A 21,193-nucleotide genomic window follows, 5' to 3' on the forward strand; every position below is an offset into this window, starting at 1 on the left:
CAAAGACGGACACTGCATATGTAGAAGAGGGATTGGGAGAGAATGATTTTCTTCCGTCTATATCAAACATCTTCTCTCTAGGTGAGGAGAGTGTCGTGTACATAGCAAATACAAAAACGAAAACATATAATAGCAATGCCATCTATTCCTTGATATCGTCACCATCGCCATTATTGCTATGGGTAGTTACATCTTTCTCTCTGTCATTGTCATTCTTGTCCTCTACTTTCTCCACAAGCTTATTGATCGATTCAACGCGCTCGCCGCATCTCAGACACGGCCACTCGTCACCGAAAACGGATAACTTGGTTTGGACACAGTAGTAGCAGTACACATGGCCACAATTTGTCTCGTACGGGTTATGCACCGTAAAGTCCTGCACTTGACCAGCAGGACCTGACTCAGCCGAGGATGCATTGTCATGGCAAATGGCACACTGGTTGGTTGGCAGTTGGTCGAAGCCTTTGGATGAGACCAGGTACGATTTGGGAAGCAGTGTTCTCATCATTCTGAGCTTAAGTTTCTCGACATTGATTAATGGTACCAAGAACAGCAAGAATTCCTACATGTCGAACGATATTTGAGGTTTAGCACAGCAAAAAATTGCCAGTTTTTACATGTGTAAATGCCTTTTACATACCGTAAATGCGTGCCAGACCATTTGTCTGTTTAAAAACTCAAAGCTGACTTGACGGTTTAAGGATTTCTTTGCATAGACCAGCCGCATTGCCAGAATCCGATCAATCAATGTCCGGTATTTACCGTTCCACAAAAAGATCAGAAAGTTTAGCAAAGAGAACGCCTTCCAGTACTTTTCGCCTGCTTGTAAAACTCGATAGACTTTGTTACGGATATCTGACTGTTTTTCTTTTGGCATTAGCCATCCACAAACCCACAGTTCTTCTGATTTCTTTTCTCTCTCACCTCATCAAGTTCGCCCCACCCTTGTGACGTGATGTATCTATTCGCTCGAGACCAAGCATACTGCCCGCCCACTGTGAATACGCCATATAGAATCTTTTGTGCTTGACTCAAGGGTGCGTCTTTCGCAATGGACTCCACTGTTTGTGGTAGTAGCAGTTTTAGTATCAAGATTTGCTGGCTTGTTGTTCTTGGATCCCAAACCCGAAAATTAAACTTACAGGCTCCACCATGCTTCCATTCATTTCTATATTTCAAATTTTGTAGTTGCGAGCCATATGTTGCACTTGAGTCATATACCGAGAGTTTAAATAAAAACAGGTTGAGAACTGCCAGCAGTTCCGGCTCGAACCGTTCTTTAAAAGTGGGCTATTGAATCATGTGTCTGTCAGTAAACATAGTGACAACACCATTCTGCAGCATACCAAAGGGGAACACAGAGAAAAAAAATGCTAATAGTATAACATACCTTGAATAGGGACAGTGCACTCCATAATTGATCTTTAAGGATTTGAAACAGCTCACTGTCGAGAATATCGGAATCAAGCTGACTCACTCGCATGACTTTGATGGGGGACGTCCGAGCTGTGGCCATGGACCGTCGTACTTTTTGTAATGCCGGTTGCAATGCACTCCAGCTTGCTGACCATTCTGGTTGCGGTGGTTGTGAGGGTGAGCGCAACATTTATAACAGTAGTACTAGTAATTGGGAGACAAAGGGATCAAGGTATATGTATATAATTCAAGATTACGAGAGACGGTATATTCTTCTCTCCTCCCCACATTTTTCAGCTGACAGAAATTGTCGGACTTTGCAGTGAGGCATTGTATCTTGGAAAAAGTATGTATTGACAGTTCGTTGACAATGAAAATAGAAAAAAATGGGCATCTAATAGTGTGAGTATGGGGAATAATAGTTAAGATAATAAGAATAATAACAATACAATGCTTTGATAACTAGGAATACAAAAAGAAAAGGGGTGGGGAATTTTAGCTTTTTTGCTGTTCTTAGGAACATCAAATCGAAGTAGTTTTAGTAGTTTAAAAGGCTATATTAGTATACATTATGAGCATGTTGCTTTTTCTTTCTTTTTACATTGCCCCTGTCGTAAATACAAGAGCAGCAGCCGCGCCTGCTTCAGCTCCAGAATTATCGTTGCCTCCTGGTCCACCAGGTCCACCAGGTCCACCGCTGTCTCCACGGAACTGACTGTCATCGTCGTCACCTCCGCCAGGGAAACCTTGACGCACGCGCATGCCTTCTTGACCGTACGACTTCTTCTTACCCATATTGTTAGTTTCTGGCGGGCATTCCTTTTTCGAGCTTTCGAAAGGCTGCGAAGGCAAGACATAGTAGATGTCCAAACGATCGCACTCGTCCTTGAGCTCCATCATAAAGTTGTTGTGACGAAGCCATCGATCGCCCAAGTCTTGCCAGTTCTTGTTGTGTTCAAAGTACATGGTGACAGTGATACGGTTCTGGTTTTCAAACGAGATAATGTTGGCAGTGGTGCCGTTGACATTGTATAAATGAGGGAATTGGTTGGTCCATTCCATCATATGATCACGCAAACGATGGATCTTCCAGGACGGTGTGGTAAATGCAATATGTATATCTATTTGGAAAAAAGAGTGTATTTTCTGTCAGAATCCATCCATTCATCCATGGTATACTGTAATTTTAAACTTACCAACTGTTTCGCCAGTGATGCCTGTTCGACGAACGTTGATGATATATTGTGTAGATAGTACAGAGTTTTTGGCGTATACAACAGAACCGTCCCATTTACTAACAGTGAAGGATGGCCGTCATGAGTTTGGTTGAATCATAGATGTAGATAATACAGATAGTAGATCGAACTTACATGAAGGTAGAGACCAACAGGCCGACCTGGTCAACAACCCAGTTCTCTTCGCCAATAAATACACGATCACCTGCATCGAAAGGATGCGTGACAAACACGAAAATGATCGATTCGAACGCATCTTTTGCGCTGTTACCAAAGACGAAACTAGCAGCAATGAAAGCACTCCACAAAGGCATAAGCTGTGTGCCTACATCGACACCGAACGAAGCACACACAATAATGACCTAAGCACGTAGAATAGAACATGGGTCAGCAAGGCAATGCACACAGTGCTGAAATACTTCTTTACTACAAGACATACCCAAATGGCGACAAAAATAACCAACAGAATGATATCTAGCTTGCCCGTTGCTTGCGACAGATCACGCATTGAAGTCGCCAAATTTTTCCGCTCTCTGTAGATTCTCACGCAAGCGGAGCGCAGCTCGCCCTTGTCGATAGAACCATTACCGTCGCGATCAAACAGCTGGAATGCAGACGCAGCTTCCTGATGGGTGCGGAAAAATGGATACAGGTCTTTTTCACTGATGCTATGTCGACCACTCGTGCCAACGATATTGTGAAAGATACGTTTTGCCAAAACCTTGGCCTGACGCGACGTGCCCTGTGGTGCCACAATATTGTTCGATTGAGAACGCAGTTTTTTAAACCCGCCTTTCAAGAGGCGACCAGGAATAGATGCGGTATTGTTAGTGGCCTTCAGGAACGACCGGTCGTCGCTTGGAAATGACATCCACGTGCTGGTACGCGTCAAGGGTGGAGGTGAATCGACTTGAGGAGGCGATGTCACCGACTGTTGCTGCTGCTTCTGCTGCTTTTTGTTGGCTTTAGCTTCACGGAGACGGCGGGTTAGGCTGGTAACAAAGTCAGACGAGCCGCGTCGATCTGTATCTTCATTACGCTGTTGCTGTTGTTGTTGTTGATGTTGCTCCTGTGGTATTTCGGGCGAGTAGGACTTTTCATCGATTTCCAGAATCTTTTCGTCGTCGGATCGTGATTCCAAAGCGGGAATAGCGATCAACGTATCCATGTTGTTCGTCGGAAAATGCACGTTGCCGCGACCCGTGCCGTCTTCGGCTCGCATGATGGATTGGGTCTGTCCTCCGTTCCCGTTCTCGTTTGCTTTCTTACTGTGTGGTGGCGATTCGTCTGTTGAGTTGGATCGACTCGTCTTTGCCGGTCGTTCTTTACTCCGTCGCATACGCTTGAAAATGAAATCCTGAGGTGCTTTTCGCTTGGTCTTTTTAAGACGATCCAGGATTTTGAGTGCATGATCGTTTTCACCAATGCGTTCACCGTATGCTTTCCTAAAAAAAGCAGTGTAGAGCAAGTTAGATACACATCCTGGATGTTTCTTTTGTTGTGCAAGGGCTTGGACCAATCGTCCTATTTGACTTACTTGTGAAAGGACGTGACTAGAGGAGGATGAGTGAAAAGAGGAGGGGACGGAAAAGAAAAAGTTAGCACGCACAAAAAGGTTAAATGGGGAAGGGGCGCGGAATACATTACCAATCAATTGCAGAACAAATTTCTCAATAAATAGCATTAGCGCCGCGAAAAAGACACACTGCCAGACACTGTAAAAGTCATCAACATAGTCAGGCCGATTCTGATCTGCTGGCAATGCAAGCTGGTTCCGGATGAATGCCCAGGAGCCCCAGTTCCAGGCTGATACAATGAGCGCCTTTAGAAACGGGCGCAAGGCCATATAATACTACAGCATACAATATATGCATGGTTAAATTGTCGGTCTTATGAATGCTCTGACGATGCTACCACTGCTGCAAAAAAAAAACCTTTACGTGTCGGTGTGGAACTTACAGCAAGGCGCATACGTAGCACTTCGGTTGACTGGGGTCGCAAGAAGCCAACCAGACGCTTGATGGCCCAGGGCACGAGTTCAACAACGAGCTGGATTAGGATACTGACACACCACATAAATGCGGCCCAGGTAAACCAAAGCTGCAGGTTGTAGGACACCATGGACGCGTCATTTTCGTAGGCAACAAAGACGGCAACATCGATGGCAATCAGAATCAAGGCAAACAGGATCAACAGTGACCACGCGATGTATGACGAGTTGCGCGATAAGCACAGCACAACGCCAGGCGGTTTGTGCGTTTTGGTCTTGTTCTTTTCGTTTTTTTCCTCTTCGTCGTCGTCTTCGCCACCAGCCCAGTCGAATTGATCGTGATCCGTGTAGTTTGTGACGAGAGCGTTGCCTGTTTGTATGAGGTCATGCACGAGTCAGAAAAAACAACAACATTATAGATCAACCCGCACCATGACAATAAAGAAACTTGCCTGCCAGTATTTCCAACGGAACTTGGGCCGGGATGTACCCCTCATCGTCAGTCGAGTTGCGAGATAACGTTGGGTCGTCTGTGGTATCATTTCTGTTGAGCGGTGGTCGTGGTGGATGTGTTTGACGTTCGCTAAAATCGGCTTCGCTTGCACTGCTTAATGAGGTTCTTCGGCCACCTATCGAGATTCAACCATTTTGGTCAGATTTGTAATGAATTTCAAAGGGGCTCCAAATAAAGGGGGGGGGAGGAGGAGAATGTGATTTCTGTAAAAGAATGCATATCAAAAAAAAAAAACGAACCTTCAAAGGCTCCATCGGCACCACCGTGACCTCCGTCAGCGCCGCCATGACCGTCTCCTGCTGCAGCTCCGTTGCCCATAGCAACTGAATGGTATTAAAGATGTATAAAAGAAAAGGGGAACCGGAAAAAAAAAGGTAGAAAAAAAGAAAAAAAGAAAAAGTTTTATTAGCAGCAGCAGCAGCAGCGGGCCAGCTAGTTTGTGCTTTATGACTTTTTTCTTTTTGGCTGGTTGGCCCATTCAACTGGTTACTTGCAAGTTCATGGTCCGGGCCAATCACGCATTTCTCGGGCACGTCGGACTCTAGCTGCCGAGAAACACTCGCTTGGCAATACTGTACAAGTTTGGTTAAGCCTGTGCTGTTTCATTTCGCCGCACCTGCAGCGACTTGTTCACCCAGCAGCATAGTCTATGCACATCCCACGTCTGATACTGTGCACAGTGGTCAGTGCATACCCTCTTAAATGCTAGGCAGTGATGTGCATGAAAAAGGGGCCCAGACTCCTCACTACATATCAGCTATCCTTTGGGTTAACTTTCACTCGTTCTTGTTTACGGGTCCGTTCATCGTCGATCGTTTTTTTTTCCACATCCGCTTCTTTTTTCTGCTGGTAATGAGTTTCGGAGATTCCAAAATTTGTTTCGAAGCTCTTCTCTCTCTCATTTGTCTTGTTTGTTTGGCGTTGCACGCATACGATCGTATCACATTGTACCCCAAGTCGAGGGAACCGCGTTGTCCTAAAAAGGCAAAGCGTCACTTAGCGTTGGTTTTTTACCCACAAAACGGTTTGTTAACCTCAGCTTCCCCTCGCTCTCTCTCGTAGTGAATGCGAGTAGATACGTTATTGCACTATCATCTTCAAAGGCACGCACCTTAACACACCCGCAATGAACAAATGGTAGCTTAGCATCATCATTACGGGTCCTCCTAGCAACTAATTGCTGCAAATTTAATTAGGTATCATAGCTCTTTGAGAGGAGCAAAATAGGTCCGAGCGTGCACTTGCCGGCTATAGGCTGCGACTTACATTAGCCTACTGATAGTCATGCATAATTGACTCATATTTACTTCCCACGTCTATATGTTCATGCTACTGCTCTCCAACTTGATGCAAGCTAACGTAAGCGGGAAGGAAAAACAAACAAACAGGATGTGTCTGCATACAAGTACATCTGATTGGATGCTGCAACGAATTCTGGAAAAACAAAACGGGTTGCGACTTAAACTTTAAGTATCATAGCCCGTCGTTTGGTGATGGGTGCCCGTCGATCACTTTCTTTCTAAAGGAGAATTTCATACGTACATTCTCGCAGCTACTACACCTGAATGGAAAGCCCTTTCTGTTACTCATAATGCTTCACGCCACTTTATGCAAAACAGAGACTACACATGTGGTCAGTGGCCACGATGGACGGACGTCCATGATCATTTTTAGGGCTGGATATGGGAGTATGTTTACTTTGATAATTCCTGCAAGCCTTCACTGCTTTGGGAATAGTGATGGATTAATACACAATCTAGATGTGCACGTGATAATTGTGGGTCGCGGGTCTGGCGGATAGTGTGTTTGTTGTACCGCAAAGTGTGGGGACATGATATATCATAGTATAGTAAAATATCCCGGAGCAACTCGGCGTCCGATGTGGCTATATCATTAACCCTTAGTATGCGTTTATAAATAATTAATAGTGTGGACCACAATTTCTTTAAATTCCCTTAAAGAATCGTATAAGAGGGGTAGAATTTCGCAGAAGCTATAGATGCTTACTAACTGTTAGCGCCATTTTACTGTGGGCGCTTTTATAATTTCTAACACTCTTTTAACGAAAACAGCTTACCTGTGTCTGTTACACGGCGAAACAAAATATCACCAAGTCTACATGCTCTACAGTTGATGCAGATTTGTTAGTGCTATATTATTATCATGATACCTCCCCAAAGAAGAAAATGGGCTGTTGAAAAGAGGACTACAGTATCTTGCTTTGAAAAACGCACAGCTATTAGGTGCTTGAACGTGATCATCACCAGATGAACGATATACATGTTTTGCAATAGGTTCTTCACTGTATGTAAAAACAACTCCACAGGAGGTAAAGTCAAACAGTATAGGATGCTGCAAGACAGCTGGATTGAGATTTGACAGCTGTCAATTTATACCGTGAGTGTTGAACTCATTTGTATTTCCAAATTTTAAAATATTTTTGATCGTTCCTCTTGTGAGAAAGAAGAAAAGGACGAAAGAGCAAGAAAGACATGGGCAACTATTGACGGTCCCAGAAACTCGAGATGGTAAGCAGTAGATGCTTTTTGAAGCCTACAAAAACCTTTGAAAGCTTTCCAGAGCATTTTTTAATTTTTGAAAGGATACAACTACAAGCATGAATTTCCGATAGGAAGAGTTTCTTTTAAAAGAAACTTGAAGATTTTTCAAATAGGTGGATTATCACTAAAGTGGTATAAAAGCGGTCGTTGGAGTCTTTTTCAAAGATAGATCGTCCTGTGCATTATTAGTTCACCAGCCTGCTCCACCATTACCATCCTTCAATGAAAACAGGTATAAACCTGCAGATAAACAAATTCCTTCCGGGGTCTGGGGAAGAAGTAAAACGAATATCTACAGTAGCATCTTCACTGACAACGATATGAAATAAGCGGCATATAGCAATCATAAGGTGTACTAGAGATCAAAATGCATCGATTGAGATATTACGAGATCGACATTATGTGCCAAAATGCCAGGTTGACAAGAAGTTCTCATCACGCAGAATTGAAAAAGATGTTACCGAAACAAGAAATTTCTTATGCTGTAAGCACGGACTGCACCGAAAGGAGAACTGCGTCGGGGGTTGGTGCGACCTCCAGCCAAGAAATTCTTCGATGATTTAGTATATAAGTAGGGTAAGGTCCGAGCAGAAAAGCGGACATTCCACATATACTAGCTCTATACTATACTACACCATCACGTTTTAACTTAATATGAGAAAACCTGAACGACAAAACCTTTGCGCCGTCGACCGCGTTTCCTTATCATCATTTGTAAACGGACAAATCAACGATCTGGGCAACGGTCATGTCCTTGTTTACTCGGACCAACAACAAACCACCCTTCGATTTATCGATTATTATGGCGAAGAACGTGCCTCGATTGTGTTAATTCCGCGATCCAAAGCTTGGCTACAGCCCGACCATCTTCTTATCTTTGATCGTCCCGAAGGCGGTCGTTGGCGCATGGATTGCTCTGCTTCGGATCTGAATGCGTTCCAGCAGCTACAGGACCTGCTTACTTATTTTATCAAGTATGAAAATCGACACCAATTGCGCAATGTACTGGCCATGATGAACCCAGTATCTTGCCAAGTAACCGAAGTGATTGCACGAAATGTGCAACTCGAAGATGAAGATACGCAATCAGAAAAGCAGCCTGTGATGATGGAAACTCCGATGGTAAGAATACATGTACGGGATGCGGTTTTGAGGTTGAAACCAAAGATGATGGCGATATTGATATTATGCGATCTAGGTCGCTGGCGGTAGCTTCAAGGTTCGCCTCCTTTATCGAACAAGCGATGCATTGGTCACTGGATCCGATTGGCTTGCGCAGTCGTTTGTTCTGGCCGGCCAATCTTTGGCTCGGGGCATTCAAATGTAAGACTATTAGGACAACAATAACGACAGTTGTAGTCAGGCATCAAACGAGTGATATTCATATTCATCTGTATGTGCTCAGCTGATACTGATGTTAATATTCGTTTACATAGTCAAACCAAAAAAATGAGTGACACAGTAGAACCAACCGAAAACACCATTCGACTGAGCGAAGTAGATCGTCAATACGTAGAAACGTTTTACAGCGTCAACCGCACTCTTTTAAAAGGTACGAACGAGTTTGTATCTTTGTTTATATCCCCCCTTACATATGCAATGCATGCTAATTGGAAGGCTCTCACATAGGCGCTGGCAGCTTGATCACCAAAGCAACCACGGCTGCAGCATCTGGCATCAATTCTCTATACAGCTACAATCAACTGCAACGGGATCCTGTCCAAAACGCAACCCGACATTTCGGCGTTTCCCTGTTCCATGCCGCTCACAATGTCGTTGCCGGCTTATCAATGGCCACAGGTGCTGTCCTGGCGTCATCACGAGATGGAATTGTCGACATGGTCTACAAGAAATACGGACATGACGCTGGCTATCTTGCAGAAAAGGCTCTAGGGTCTGGAAATGACGATGTTGCAGATGTGCTAGTATACTTTGACGCCCACGGTGTTGCACGTCAAGTCTTTGTTGGAACAGGTTCGATTTCAGCATCGAATGCAGTGGATAAAGATGTCATGGATAACGGCAGCAGACGAGATTCATATCGGTCTGTGATCTTTGATTCGGAGGACATTACATCCATCATGAACACGTCTAGTTCACAAACACCTATCCATCCTTTGGATAACAAGGAAACTCAAAGCGAAAAAGATCAGCCCACTTATATCCAAGTTTAAACAAAATTTCCTTATCTAAGCCCAAACACCTCTTCCCGCCGCTACTCTTCTCTCGTTGTACATTTTCCATTTCTTTCCATGGCTACTAGATGCGCATAACATTATATCATCATATTATCTCTGCTTACAAACATCACTTACCTGCATAAGTTATAATTCAGTAAATATAATATAATCATACCAATTTTAAAATGTCTTTATAGTAGGAGTAGCTATAGCTAATGAAGCTTTGTGCTATTGACATGATTTGAATATATTTCGGGCGAAGGACTTGAGTATGACGTCATTATCATTGTAAGCATGAAAGTGGGGTCAAGATATATAGAATACGCAGGCCCAATAAAGTAAAGACATACCTACGGAGAAACGGTTGCTGATACTTAGTACCATGCACGACGGAAGTGAAAAGGAAGAAAGTTTGCTAAATTGCTAGAGTAGCTCTTGTCTATGCTTAGTGATCAGAGTTTTCACATGATGAGTTCGGATACAGACCAGAAACCCCGCGTTTTTGCTTATGAAATACGATATCCATTCAACATCAAAATATTACGATTCGGTTCTGCACCTTTCAAACTCTTGCACTCTTCTTTCTTCCTTTCTCACAACCCCCCAACCCCCTACTCACACTTTTTCATTCTTTTTCCTAATTTGAAGCCATTATGAAGACATTCACTGTCGAGGAGGTCGCACAGCATAACAAGGCCGATGATATCTGGATCATTGTTGACGGCAAGGTGTTTGACGTTACCAAGTTCTTGAGTGAACATCCCGGAGGCAAGAAGGTGCTTGTCAAGATGGCCGGCAAGGACGCCACCAAAAAGTTTAAGCAATTCCACAACGATGCCATTATGCAACGTGTTGGTTTGCCCATGCAAATCGGTGTCATTGGTGCTGAAAAGAAAGAAGAAGCACCCAAGCCTGTTGCTGCTGCTGCTGCTGCTGCCGCCGCTCCCCTTACTCCTGGCAAGCTTGTCTCGGCTGACGAGGCTCGTTTTGGCGATGGTTTCCCTTATGGCGATCCCAACTGGTATCAGGACTGGAACAGGTAAAAGAAAGAAAAAGAACTATGGAAAGAAAGAATGTCAAATCACAAATCTCTTTTGCTCAATTGCGAGAAATCGTTCCGTGTTTTGTGTAGCCCTTACTATAATGAATCGCATATGCGCCTCAGAAAGGTCATTCGTGAATTTGCAGAAAAGGAACTCATGCCCTACTGCCACGAATGGAGCGAAGCCAAGGCCATTCCTCGCGAAGTCGTGAAGAAGGTTGCCCAAGCTGGCTTTTTGAACGCCGCCTCCGGTGCTGGCACCAACCCTTCGGTTGCTTCGCTTTTGCCTTATCCTCTTCCTGCTGGTATTAAGCACGAAGAATTCGATATCTTCCATGAGTTCATCTGTGTCGACGAACTTGCCCGTTGCGGCTCGGGTGGTCTTCTGTGGGCTTTGCAAGGTGGTTTGTCCATTGCTCTTCCTCCCGTCATGAACTTTGCCCCCGAGCCTATCAAGAAGAAGGTCGTCCCTGAGTGTTTGGCCGGTGAAAAGTTTATTGCCTTGGCGATTACCGAGCCTTCTGCTGTAAGTTGGTGCTTTCTTTACAAAACGGCACCAATGACTTGTTATTGTGGTAAAGAGGAACTTGTTGTTGATTTGTCGTTTTTGGATGGATATACGTAGGGCTCAGACGTCGCTGGTTTGAAGACCTCCGCCGAGGACAAGGGCGATCATTTCTTATTGAATGGTGAAAAGAAATGGATCACTCAGGGTGCCTATGCTGATTACTATGTCGTTGCCGCACGCACTGGTGGTGCTGGTATGGGAGGTGTTTCCTTGTTGTTGGTTGAACGTGCTTGGGAAGGTGTTGAGGCCCGCTACATGGATGTCATGGGTATGTGGGGCTCTGGCACCTCCTACATTACTTTTGACGATGTAAGTAATACTGGCATCTAGTGGCATACTCTTGGAGAGCTGAGAATTTAAGAAACGGGATTAACTAAGCATTAATTTCGGGTTATGTGACATTATCCGTGCATGCATATATGGCAATAGGTCAAGGTCCCCAAGACCCACTTGATTGGTAAACTCAACGAAGGCTTCAAGTACATCATGCACAACTTCAACCACGAACGTCTTGGCATTGTCATGCAAGCCAACCGTCTTGCCCGTGTTTGTATCGAAGAAGCTTTCACTTACTCTATGAAGCGCAAGACCTTCGGTGTCCGCCTCATCGATCATCCTGTCATCCGTAACAAGCTCGGTCACATGATCCGCCAATGCGAAGCTACTCACGCATGGCTCGAAAACATCATGTACCAAATCAAGACTTTGCCTGAGGCTAGTCAGCCAGCCCGTCTTGGTGGCCCTGTTGCTTTGCTCAAGGCCCAGAGCACACAGACATTCGAGTTCTGTGCTCGTGAGGCTGCTCAGATCTTTGGTGGTTTGGCTTATACCCGCGGTGGTCAGGGTGAGAAGGTCGAGCGTCTGTACCGTGAAGTCCGTGCTTACGCCATTCCCGGTGGCTCTGAAGAAATTATGTTAGATCTTGGTATCCGACAGGTATGTCTAGATCCTCCCTTTTACATACAAACATGATCACGTTTACTTACTTTTTTTCCTCTCTCACAGGCAACAAAGAACTTTGAAAAGAGGTCCAAGATCTAAGTTGCAATGATATCTTTTATTACGAGTTTTCCAATCTAATTTATCTCATCATAAACAAGCTAAGCTGTTCCAAGCTAGCCTCCCAAATGAACATAGACAACAATCCATCCGTTAAAATTAAATGTAATATAATACCTTTCATTTGTAAGAAAAAAGAATATCAAAGTTCCACGTATCATATGTCTCAAATTGTTAATGACATATGCGATGATGGGAGAGTGGAAGCATCGGAAAAGAACACCTCTACATTCCAGTACTGCTGCATAATAGATACTTAGGAAGACGTTTGAATAAGTTAATGGGATATATATGAAAGCAATAATATCATAGTTTTCACAACACTCAATAAAGATCGAGTTAGCAAGATTTGGTGGTAGTTTATTACATGCATGACTCTCAGATACTATTATGCTTCTTGTTTTCAACACTTCAGTTGAACCCATTCTTTGAAACACAACATTCACGCGCTTAATAATTTAACCTTCACGAGCTGCATAATACGACGCTTATGTTGTGCTTACACTGATAGACCATGTTCTGTATAACACTTGTTTGTCAAACAATATTCCACAAGTTAGATCAAAATAAACTTTTTATCAAACCAGCAATATTTATTTATTTAAGCATTAAGAAAAAGTAACAGAAAATGTAATGGATATACTAAAGTACTTCGTGTAAGAATGCATATTTGCTTTGGTAGATGACTGCTGCTACTAAGCTAGCAATAATCACGGTTTCTTTTTGAGCAAGTTTTTTTCCTTTGTTTCTCGTATCCGCTGTCCTTTTTTTGCCCTAGCTGCGGCAGTATACTCTGGGTTTTTCTCAACGAACTCCTTGCGTAGTTTTGCTGCAAGGTCGTTAAACTTTTGTTTCTCCTCGGCGCTCAGCTTCTTCCAATCACTTCCTATGACCGCATTTACATCCTTGAGAGTGTATTCTGGATGCTCCTGGCGAAGTTTGGCACTGACTGACTTGCAGTATTGGATATATCCATTACCAGGCATCCGTTCGTTGCGTCCACGTATACCGCTTTCTTGTCTCACTTCTGCTATGAGCCGTTTAGATTCCTTTTCGTACTTTTCTCTCTCCTCCTAATCAAATGCCAGTTCAATGTTGGCGTCAGTTTAACAAAGCACATGGTCGATTGGGGTCTTCCCACTCTTCATCACCTCCATCAACGAAAGTATTCCTTACCGGTGGAAGGCTTCGAAATACTTCCGACACTTTTGTGCTGATTTGACGATTATGGATACCAGGATTCTCGTCGCAAATTCGTTTACGGTTTTCTTTGTTGAACAGCATGAACGGGGTGTACTTGCTATATGGACTTGGTTTATACTGCGTGTAGCTGTGATTCTTGCCTCTACTGCTATCTTTGCTTTCTACTATCTGCCTTTCGCTTCTCTGAGATGACGATGCCTCAGGTGAGTCATTGAAGTCTTCTTGATCGGAAAAGATGTTGTCGTCAGAGCCGTCGCTCTCGCCGTCATTGAAAGTATTTGGAGTTTGCTCGAGTTTTTTGGTTGGTATCGTCGTTTCGCGAGATGATGTTTTCTGCCTTTCGCTTCTCTGAGATGACGATGCCTCAGGTGAGTCATTGAAGTCTTCTTGATCGGAAAAGATGTTGTCGTCAGAGCCGTCGCTCTCGCCGTCATTGAAAGTATTTGGAGTTTGCTCGAGTTTTTTGGTTCGTATCAACGTTTCGCGAGATGATGTTTTCATTGCCTTAGGTTTCGCTTTGGCTTTTCCCTTGCCCTTATTCTTGTTTGATCGCTTGCTTTTTCGTTCCTCTTCATGATCCTCTTCGTCCGGCGTGCTGAAGCCATCGCTCTTATCACTGTCGTCAAGACCGAATTCCGATTCAGACGATACTCCCTGGTCGACATAACTTTCGTTGTAATCATCACTGTCCTCATCGTCTGATGGTTTGCGTTTCTGTCGCTTGCGCGGTAGCTGCTTCTTTGGCCATCTTTCAAACACTGATTCGCTAGCGATGTCCCTGTCGTATAGACCACGCGCGATCGTTCGCTGCTTCTTGGGTTTCGTCGTTTCTTCAAGTGCAACATCCTCTTCCATTTCTCTTTTGATGATGACGGTAGGCTTGATCTCCATTGATGATAGAAGCTTTTTGAATGAGTCAAGTTTCTGACGGGTTTTCGCCAAGGAGTGATCTTCTTCAACTTTCATGCGTGCTGATTGCGCGCGGCTGCTGCTTCTGATCGTATTTGTTGTAGTCGTTTGTAAAGATTCTAGATCGGACAGGTCCGTGTCAGCACCAAAAAGAGAAGACGGATAGTGATTTGCATCGTCGACTAGTGCTTTTCGTTGAGAATGGTCGATTCTTTTGGGCCTTTTATCAACAATGGCATTTTCGTCTTGCTTTTTCCATTTCCACACATGACCGCATTGTTTGCACTTTCTGTGTAATGATCAACGATCTCTTATAGTTTAATTTCTAACCTTTTTTTTTCTTCAGATACAAACACACAATCAACGACTCCTTCGCCGTCCCTTTTCCGTGCACTAAAGAACTTACGCAGTGCCAGCCATAAGCCCTTTTCTGTAGAAGTGAGCATCGTCATTATTGCAAGAAGGACAATCCCATATAATTTGGGGTTGACCTTGTACTTGTTTTTGTTCAGTGGACATTGATGTTGTTCTTAAGGAATGAATTCGCCAACCCTGCTAGATGTGAGTGTGAAAAAAGAGGTGTGGCACGGAACATAAAAGAAAAATTCTCATGGTGATGCCGACGGACTTTTTGTGCTTTCTTCAATACGCGTCAGAACCAAAATGCCTGATATTTTCGATCGTTTAAACTATGAACTCATTTCTGCCATTGTAGAACTCGTTAGCCAACGCGATTGCCTTGAAGCAATGCACGTATCTCGCAACTGGTTTCACTTGTTGCCAAGCCATGCCACTGCTCTATGGACCAGTATCGATTTATGCACGCCATATGGTTTGACCATGGATGAGCGTCTGTTACGGTGCCTCGGACCACACGTACAACAAGCATCTTTGCATTACAGCGATCTCAGTGCAGTTCTTCAAATATTTCAGGAGCGTCAAGTTGAGATACAGTGCCTTAGTAAGTATGTCCAGGGGTGTAGCTTTTGACGGCTATCAGTACGAAAAACTATATATGCACAATGCTCCAACTTTATTGAATGCTAAAACTTGCTCAATATGATAGATCTTTATCTAGACAGAGATGTCTATGATGACTCTGAAAAAAATACTTGCGTCTTAGATATACTGAAGACATCCGCAAGCTTGAGACGCGTGAAAGAGCTCTCAATTATTAGTGATCAATGCGACATAGCGCTGTTGGATCTTGCTCGTGCCTGCCCCGAGCAACTCACTCATCTAACAGTGCGTTTCTCTTGTGATACCATATCGTTACGTCAAAATACCGCTACGAAAGAGGTAACAGGAGCAGCAGCAGCATCATTGGCAGCTATAAACGACCAAGCGCTATTACCACATCTCGTTTACCTCCATTTGGACGCGCGTTTCGAATTCCACGTACTCGAGCCTTTGCTTCAGCAATGCCCACATCTTCGCATTCTACAGATTTCACTAAATGCCACTGACAGCTGTTTTAGCAGTGTTCCAGCTATAACAGACGAGGCGTCTATTCTTGGTGACGTTTTCGACTTTACTCGCGTATTACAACATTGCCCGCATGTACACGCAATCGATTGCAACTATGCTGGGCTCTGTACGTGGACTAGCATTCCAGACCTTACGCGTAATGCACAGTATGGGTTGGAAACTTTACGCGTCGCCTACAATACATCCAATAATCACCCGAACGTAATCATGGCCGCATTGCAAGCGTCGATGGACACCCTCAAGGTGTTACATATTGATCAAGAAAAACCAGATGATAAATCCGATTATGTTTGGCTGTGGCCGGATCGGTTGCTTGAATCTGACACTAATGTCGAAGATTGGACACCGTTAGCGCAAATTAAACTGTCGAGGCTACGAGAGTTATCTACAACCGTCCTCACCAACAACTTTGGCAGAAACGTGATCGGCTTCCTTCGTCATCACTCGCACACACTAGAGAAGGTGGCTTTAACAATCAATTCAACAAAATTGACCGAAGAACTGGTATATGCGATACACGGAATCGCGAGCCTCAGCCGATTATCACTGACTGTGGATTGGGTCACTAAAGAACTGGAAGAAGATTACCCATTCTATACTCCTCCTGTTACAACAACGGTGCCGAACAACTTTATTCTTTTAGTGAACCGACCTCGAGTTCTCCATGATATCTACCTTGATTACATCGCTTTGTCTGACCCGCTATTACACCTCTTGGCAAGCAGTCAGTCATTACGAACCATCGTACTCATGGCAAATGGCACTGACTACCAAAAACCCGCATCCACTGTCACTGCGAAGGGCCTGAGTACCTTTGCATACATTCTACAATCGAATTCTACTCTCAAATCCTTGACGCTCGAATATTTCGCACCGTTGGATGACAACATATTGGAAGCTTTGGGTCGGATCGAATCTTTGGAAAAGCTCAAAGTGACAAATTGCCCTCATATCACTGATGATGGATTACGACGGTTTGCAGATACAGTGGGTGGCAGGGGGTGTTACTATAATTTCATACAATATGGTTGTTCACAAGTCACCCGGGAAGGAAACGCGTATGCAGAAAACGAAATTAGGAGCAGAATATAAATGGTAGCGTCAACAAGTTGGCTTTACAACTTCGACGCCGTATTGTTAATATCTCTTTATTGAGAACAAGAAAGCTAGTACATAGCGCTTTGCTATATACTGCTTAGCGGCTATTTTGCTACTGGTTTTTTTTTGTGGGGAAGTTCCTGGTCGGGATTCATTTTTATTAAAGTGTACAATTATAAAGAACTGCCAATAACGTTACAAATATCATAATGTAGTGAGTACAAGGGATTGTGGCACACTGATGATATAACTACGAACACCCAATCACTAGCGAGGACTATGCAGAAGTTGTCATAGGAATTACCGAGTAATAGAGCTTTCATCGAATCCATAGAGATGGGAAACCAAGTAGCTGGATTCAAACCAACAAGCTCCTCCGCGATGGAGGTCACCCGCCATGACCGAAGTCTTCAGGGCCTGGCGCCCAACAAATTTGCGTTGGTGATTTTGCATTGCTAGTTTTGCGTTCCTATTTTTGCGTCGCTCTGCTTATCAATCTTTATAACGCGAACAAAGTGGCTAGAAGAATTCTGGTCGAAGTTGAAGCTAAGCAAGTAGGACAGTGGTCAGCATTGTTGTTCTTAGGTTTGATATTATTGATATAATAGGTGTTTGAAAGATCGATTATTATCGATCTCAAGAATAACGGAAGGTGATAAACGAGCGACTAAAAAATAGTGTGTTGGATAGATTAATCATGCCTAGAAAATTAATTATCTGTTGTATAGTAGTCTTGTAATAGAATAGAAGTTGGTAGGTTGGTACATTTTGAAATCAGTGTCGCACCTGGAAAAAAGGGATGTCGTGTTTCATCAAAAGGATGCTGGGATTTTCAAATCATCCTGTCGCATTTTTTTATGCTTGTTTCTGGAACCACAATATTTTTTTTAGTAGAGCAAAGTAAAAAAATGAACCACTCTGAACCAGAGCTACAATAGAAATGAACTGGTGTGAACCAGAGCTTCCTCTCTTCCTTTGTTCTTTACTCTTTGTATCTCTTTATCAAAATGAATATTACAGAAGGCTAGGCATTATGTATGTTCTTTTCTATAGAGTGCACAGAAGAAAACATAAGCCTGTTGACTAGGAAACTTGAAAGCTATGATGAACTTCTTCCGAAGAATAATCTTTTTTAATAATTTGATATTTTAGATGATAGATGATAGATAAACTATCATCCTATTGAAAATCTGCCGATTCCGAAAATTAAAATTTTCTATAGAGATTTCCAACTAGCCACTTTCTCTAGAGAAAGTAACACAAAGAGTCGCCTCACAAGAAGAACTTGTGACCTAGTTGACAATCATTAACTTTATCTTTTATCTGTTTTCAACTAGTCTTATTTCATAAGACAATCTTTTATTTGCTAGTAGATTTATAATCCACAAAATCTTTTTTTATATGATTTAAATTTTTTAATCATTTTATAAATAATAAATAATAATTAAAATTGTAGCATATTATCAAATTCATCAATATCTAATATTTTGAATAAAAAATTTTTTAAATGTATTATCTTCAACACTTTATTTCTCATTTTTTTTTTGTTCATATGTATATAAAAACTTTTCATAGAATTATTCTTTGAGTCTCTTTCTATCGTTCTATGAAGCCAAAAAAGTGTGTTGTATAAGTGAAAAAAGTTGAAATAAAACATTGAAAATTGGTCCAGAAAAATCATGTTTTTAGGTGGCGGGCACCATATAATAATTTAATGCAAAATATAATTCTTTAATACTTGTTATATTATGTTCAGCAAATGTTTCCATAGTTTCTTTATTATACTCTTTTCCTATATAATATTCTTTCTCATAATCTATTGATACTACATTGTCTTCATTATTAATGTTTTTATCATTGATGATATCTTCATAGTTAATATTTCTGTCAATATTTTTATTTATTTTTCATTATATCTTTATTATTACAGTTGCACCCCGGTTTTTGCAACCCCTGGATTCGCAATTCCTCGTATATCTCGAAAAATCCAGTAGTTTCGCAAATTTGCAACTTACAAATGAGTTTATACGATTTGCGTGTTATTGGGGTGAAAACAGCTTCAATTTTTTCAATATCAACTGAAAGAAGCATCTATTGCATATTATTGAGGAATAAAATGATATAGTTACTGCACTAGACAGCTTCAATAAAAGAACGGTCTTATATATGCAAGTAGTAACATTTAGAGCTGTGTGAAATCCCTACAGAACATATCGTACATCATCTCTAACAGATAAACAACGGGTTAGTGTATATAGCATGACTTATATCCAGTGTCTATTTGAAGCAGAATTGTTTACCCTGTTACTTGCAAATACTCACTTTGTGCAAAAAGAAATCGGAAAACCCTCGGTTGCAAAAACTAGGGTACAACTGTATTAATCATTTTCTTTCAATAGGTGAAGTCTTTATATATTCTCTTTTTGGCATCTTTTATTTTATATTGATTATAAAATTCAATTTTAAAATATAATATGTATAAGAAATAAGTATAAATTTTATTTTTATTTTTCTGATTTTGAAATATATATAGTAAAGTATAATTCAACCTGAGACTCACCTACTGAACCCTGTACTTGTCACTAGGTCATAAGTGTTTTCTTCACCTTTTATGTTTAGACGCTATTTGATTGAGTCACCTACAGCAATCATGCAACAAATGTTGAAGTAAAATTATGCATGTAATTCAAGAATGCTTATACTTACATAATAATTCTAATAGGGGATTAATCCCTAATGATAGGTCATTAAGAGGATTAAATATAAAAGATTTATATATAATAAGATATATATTTCGAAACTGCTAAGACAAAATCAAAGATTTTTATGGAGTTTCGAGAACCCTTCTCTAGAGAAAGAACTACAAAGAGTTGCTACACATGTTGTAGGCAACTTATGTACTAATAAAGGAAGGAAGCAACTTACTCCTATAAGTTTTGATCCTCATTACTATTCTGGGGGGATTTTAATCTATAAAAATCTATCTATTTATCTTTCTTTAGTTTAATCTTTAGTTTAATTATCAATAGATAAAATGCTTCATCTTTTTTAATCTTTAAATTTTTGAATGATAAAATCAAAAAATAATATATTATTTAAAATATAAATATTTTAATAATTTTATTTATTTTTTTTTTCAATTAGATATGAAATAGAAAAAAATATTTTTTTTTAACTTTTATTGTAATTTTTATCTATTAAAAATACTTCAATTAACATATATATCAATTCCCATATAAAATTTATACTATAAATTCTACAAAATCAACCCTACAAAAGATGAATCTTTGGTTAATGATCAATCCTCATATACACTCTTGTTTTTTACTTATAATGTAGCATCTAGTACACATATGATTTGATTTATAAATGCTGCCTTCTGCATCAACAAAATGCCAAACAATCCTGCATATACTCAAGGAGATGTTACTTCCAAAGATATCTTTACTTCTATTTTGCCTTATACCGACATCTTGAAGAATAATCAAAAGTTAAAAATTATTATATTATATGTAATTTTATAAAGATAATGGAATACAAAAAATAAAGTGGAACGTTTATTTTTATATTCCTAGAAGTTAGAAATATAACGAAAATTAATAAAATCAATGAAATTAGATTTTATATTTTCTAGAAGTAATAAATTTAATTATTATTTATATTTTTAAAAAAGATTAAAAAAAGAAAACATATAAATAAATATTTTGATGATTGAAAATCATCTAGCAGATATATAATCTGTTTTGTATACAAAACTAGTAGAAAATAAACGAATTGTTCATTTTTATACAAATAAATTAGGTCACAAGTTGCTCCAACTTGCAACACGACTCTTTGTATTACTTTCTCTAGAGAAAGTAGCTAGTTGGAAATCTCCATAAAAAATTTTAATTTTCGGAACTGGCAGGTTTCTAATAAGATGATAGATTC

At 41.2% G+C, this 21,193-nt stretch overlaps 6 protein-coding genes across 6 annotated transcripts; 3 read left to right on the forward strand and 3 right to left on the reverse strand.

Moving 5' to 3' along the window:
* Nucleotides 1-613: 613 nt before the first annotated feature.
* BDB00DRAFT_765749 (Pex12 amino terminal region-domain-containing protein) lies at nt 614-1,606 on the reverse strand (the record flags this gene model as incomplete). The annotated part of the gene is made up of 4 exons (XM_053119538.1): nt 614-859; nt 925-1,061; nt 1,143-1,290; nt 1,391-1,606. The coding sequence occupies 4 exons, from the start codon at nt 1,604-1,606 to the stop codon at nt 614-616; spliced, it is 747 nt and encodes a 248-aa protein (XP_052978508.1).
* Nucleotides 1,607-2,013: 407 nt separating this feature from the next.
* On the reverse strand, nt 2,014-5,473 carry BDB00DRAFT_873512 (uncharacterized protein; the record flags this gene model as incomplete). The annotated part of the gene is made up of 9 exons (XM_053127098.1): nt 2,014-2,537; nt 2,613-2,710; nt 2,787-3,013; nt 3,091-4,096; nt 4,189-4,204; nt 4,299-4,503; nt 4,611-5,011; nt 5,073-5,270; nt 5,395-5,473. 9 exons carry the CDS (start codon nt 5,471-5,473, stop codon nt 2,014-2,016), a joined length of 2,754 nt encoding a protein of 917 aa, XP_052978509.1.
* A 2,427-nt stretch (nt 5,474-7,900) lies between these two features.
* BDB00DRAFT_439452 (uncharacterized protein) lies at nt 7,901-9,426 on the forward strand. The gene is made up of 4 exons (XM_053117394.1): nt 7,901-7,948; nt 8,057-8,838; nt 8,915-9,039; nt 9,153-9,426. Exons 2-4 carry the CDS (start codon nt 8,371-8,373, stop codon nt 9,343-9,345), a joined length of 786 nt encoding a protein of 261 aa, XP_052978510.1. The 5' UTR covers nt 7,901-7,948; nt 8,057-8,370; the 3' UTR covers nt 9,346-9,426.
* Nucleotides 9,427-10,549: 1,123 nt separating this feature from the next.
* BDB00DRAFT_873514 (acyl-CoA dehydrogenase/oxidase) lies at nt 10,550-12,547 on the forward strand (the record flags this gene model as incomplete). Its single annotated transcript, XM_053127099.1, has 5 exons — nt 10,550-10,935; nt 11,029-11,464; nt 11,564-11,815; nt 11,936-12,442; nt 12,512-12,547. 5 exons carry the CDS (start codon nt 10,550-10,552, stop codon nt 12,545-12,547), a joined length of 1,617 nt encoding a protein of 538 aa, XP_052978511.1.
* Nucleotides 12,548-13,147: 600 nt separating this feature from the next.
* Nucleotides 13,148-15,203, reverse strand: BDB00DRAFT_829024 (uncharacterized protein). The gene is given in 4 exon segments (XM_053123904.1): nt 13,148-13,169; nt 13,181-13,638; nt 13,742-14,966; nt 15,084-15,203. The coding sequence occupies 3 exon segments, from the start codon at nt 15,194-15,196 to the stop codon at nt 13,276-13,278; spliced, it is 1,701 nt and encodes a 566-aa protein (XP_052978512.1). The 5' UTR covers nt 15,197-15,203; the 3' UTR covers nt 13,148-13,169; nt 13,181-13,275.
* A 114-nt stretch (nt 15,204-15,317) lies between these two features.
* Nucleotides 15,318-17,571, forward strand: BDB00DRAFT_829028 (uncharacterized protein). Its single transcript, XM_053123905.1, has 2 exons — nt 15,318-15,638; nt 15,744-17,571. Exons 1-2 carry the CDS (start codon nt 15,341-15,343, stop codon nt 17,255-17,257), a joined length of 1,812 nt encoding a protein of 603 aa, XP_052978513.1. The 5' UTR covers nt 15,318-15,340; the 3' UTR covers nt 17,258-17,571.
* The last annotated feature ends 3,622 nt before the right edge of the window (nt 17,572-21,193 follow it).

Source organism: Zychaea mexicana, assembly GCF_025766255.1.
Source record: "Zychaea mexicana strain RSA 1403 chromosome Unknown BDB00scaffold_49, whole genome shotgun sequence".
Taxonomy (NCBI): Eukaryota; Fungi; Mucoromycota; class Mucoromycetes; order Mucorales; family Lichtheimiaceae; genus Zychaea; species Zychaea mexicana.

What these genes read in the sequence shown, in the direction of transcription:
- BDB00DRAFT_439452 (XM_053117394.1), top strand. Translation starts at nt 8,371, where the DNA reads ATGAGAAAACCTGAACGACAAAACCTTTGCGCCGTCGACCGCGTTTCC. An exon ending in TGATGATGGAAACTCCGATG is followed by an intron (nt 8,839 to 8,914) that starts GTAAGAATACAT and finishes TATGCGATCTAG; the next exon opens with GTCGCTGGCGGTAGCTTCAA. An exon ending in TTGGCTCGGGGCATTCAAAT is followed by an intron (nt 9,040 to 9,152) that starts GTAAGACTATTA and finishes TCGTTTACATAG; the next exon opens with TCAAACCAAAAAAATGAGTG.
- BDB00DRAFT_829028 (XM_053123905.1), top strand. Translation starts at nt 15,341, where the DNA reads ATGCCTGATATTTTCGATCGTTTAAACTATGAACTCATTTCTGCCATT. An exon ending in AGTTGAGATACAGTGCCTTA is followed by an intron (nt 15,639 to 15,743) that starts GTAAGTATGTCC and finishes TCAATATGATAG; the next exon opens with ATCTTTATCTAGACAGAGAT.
- BDB00DRAFT_829024 (XM_053123904.1), bottom strand. Translation starts at nt 15,196, where the DNA reads ATGTCCACTGAACAAAAACAAGTACAAGGTCAACCCCAAATTATATGG. An exon ending in GGGCTTATGGCTGGCACTGC is followed by an intron (nt 14,967 to 15,083) that starts GTAAGTTCTTTA and finishes ATCATTACACAG; the next exon opens with AAAGTGCAAACAATGCGGTC. An exon ending in TATTTCGAAGCCTTCCACCG is followed by an intron (nt 13,639 to 13,741) that starts GTAAGGAATACT and finishes GCATTTGATTAG; the next exon opens with GAGGAGAGAGAAAAGTACGA.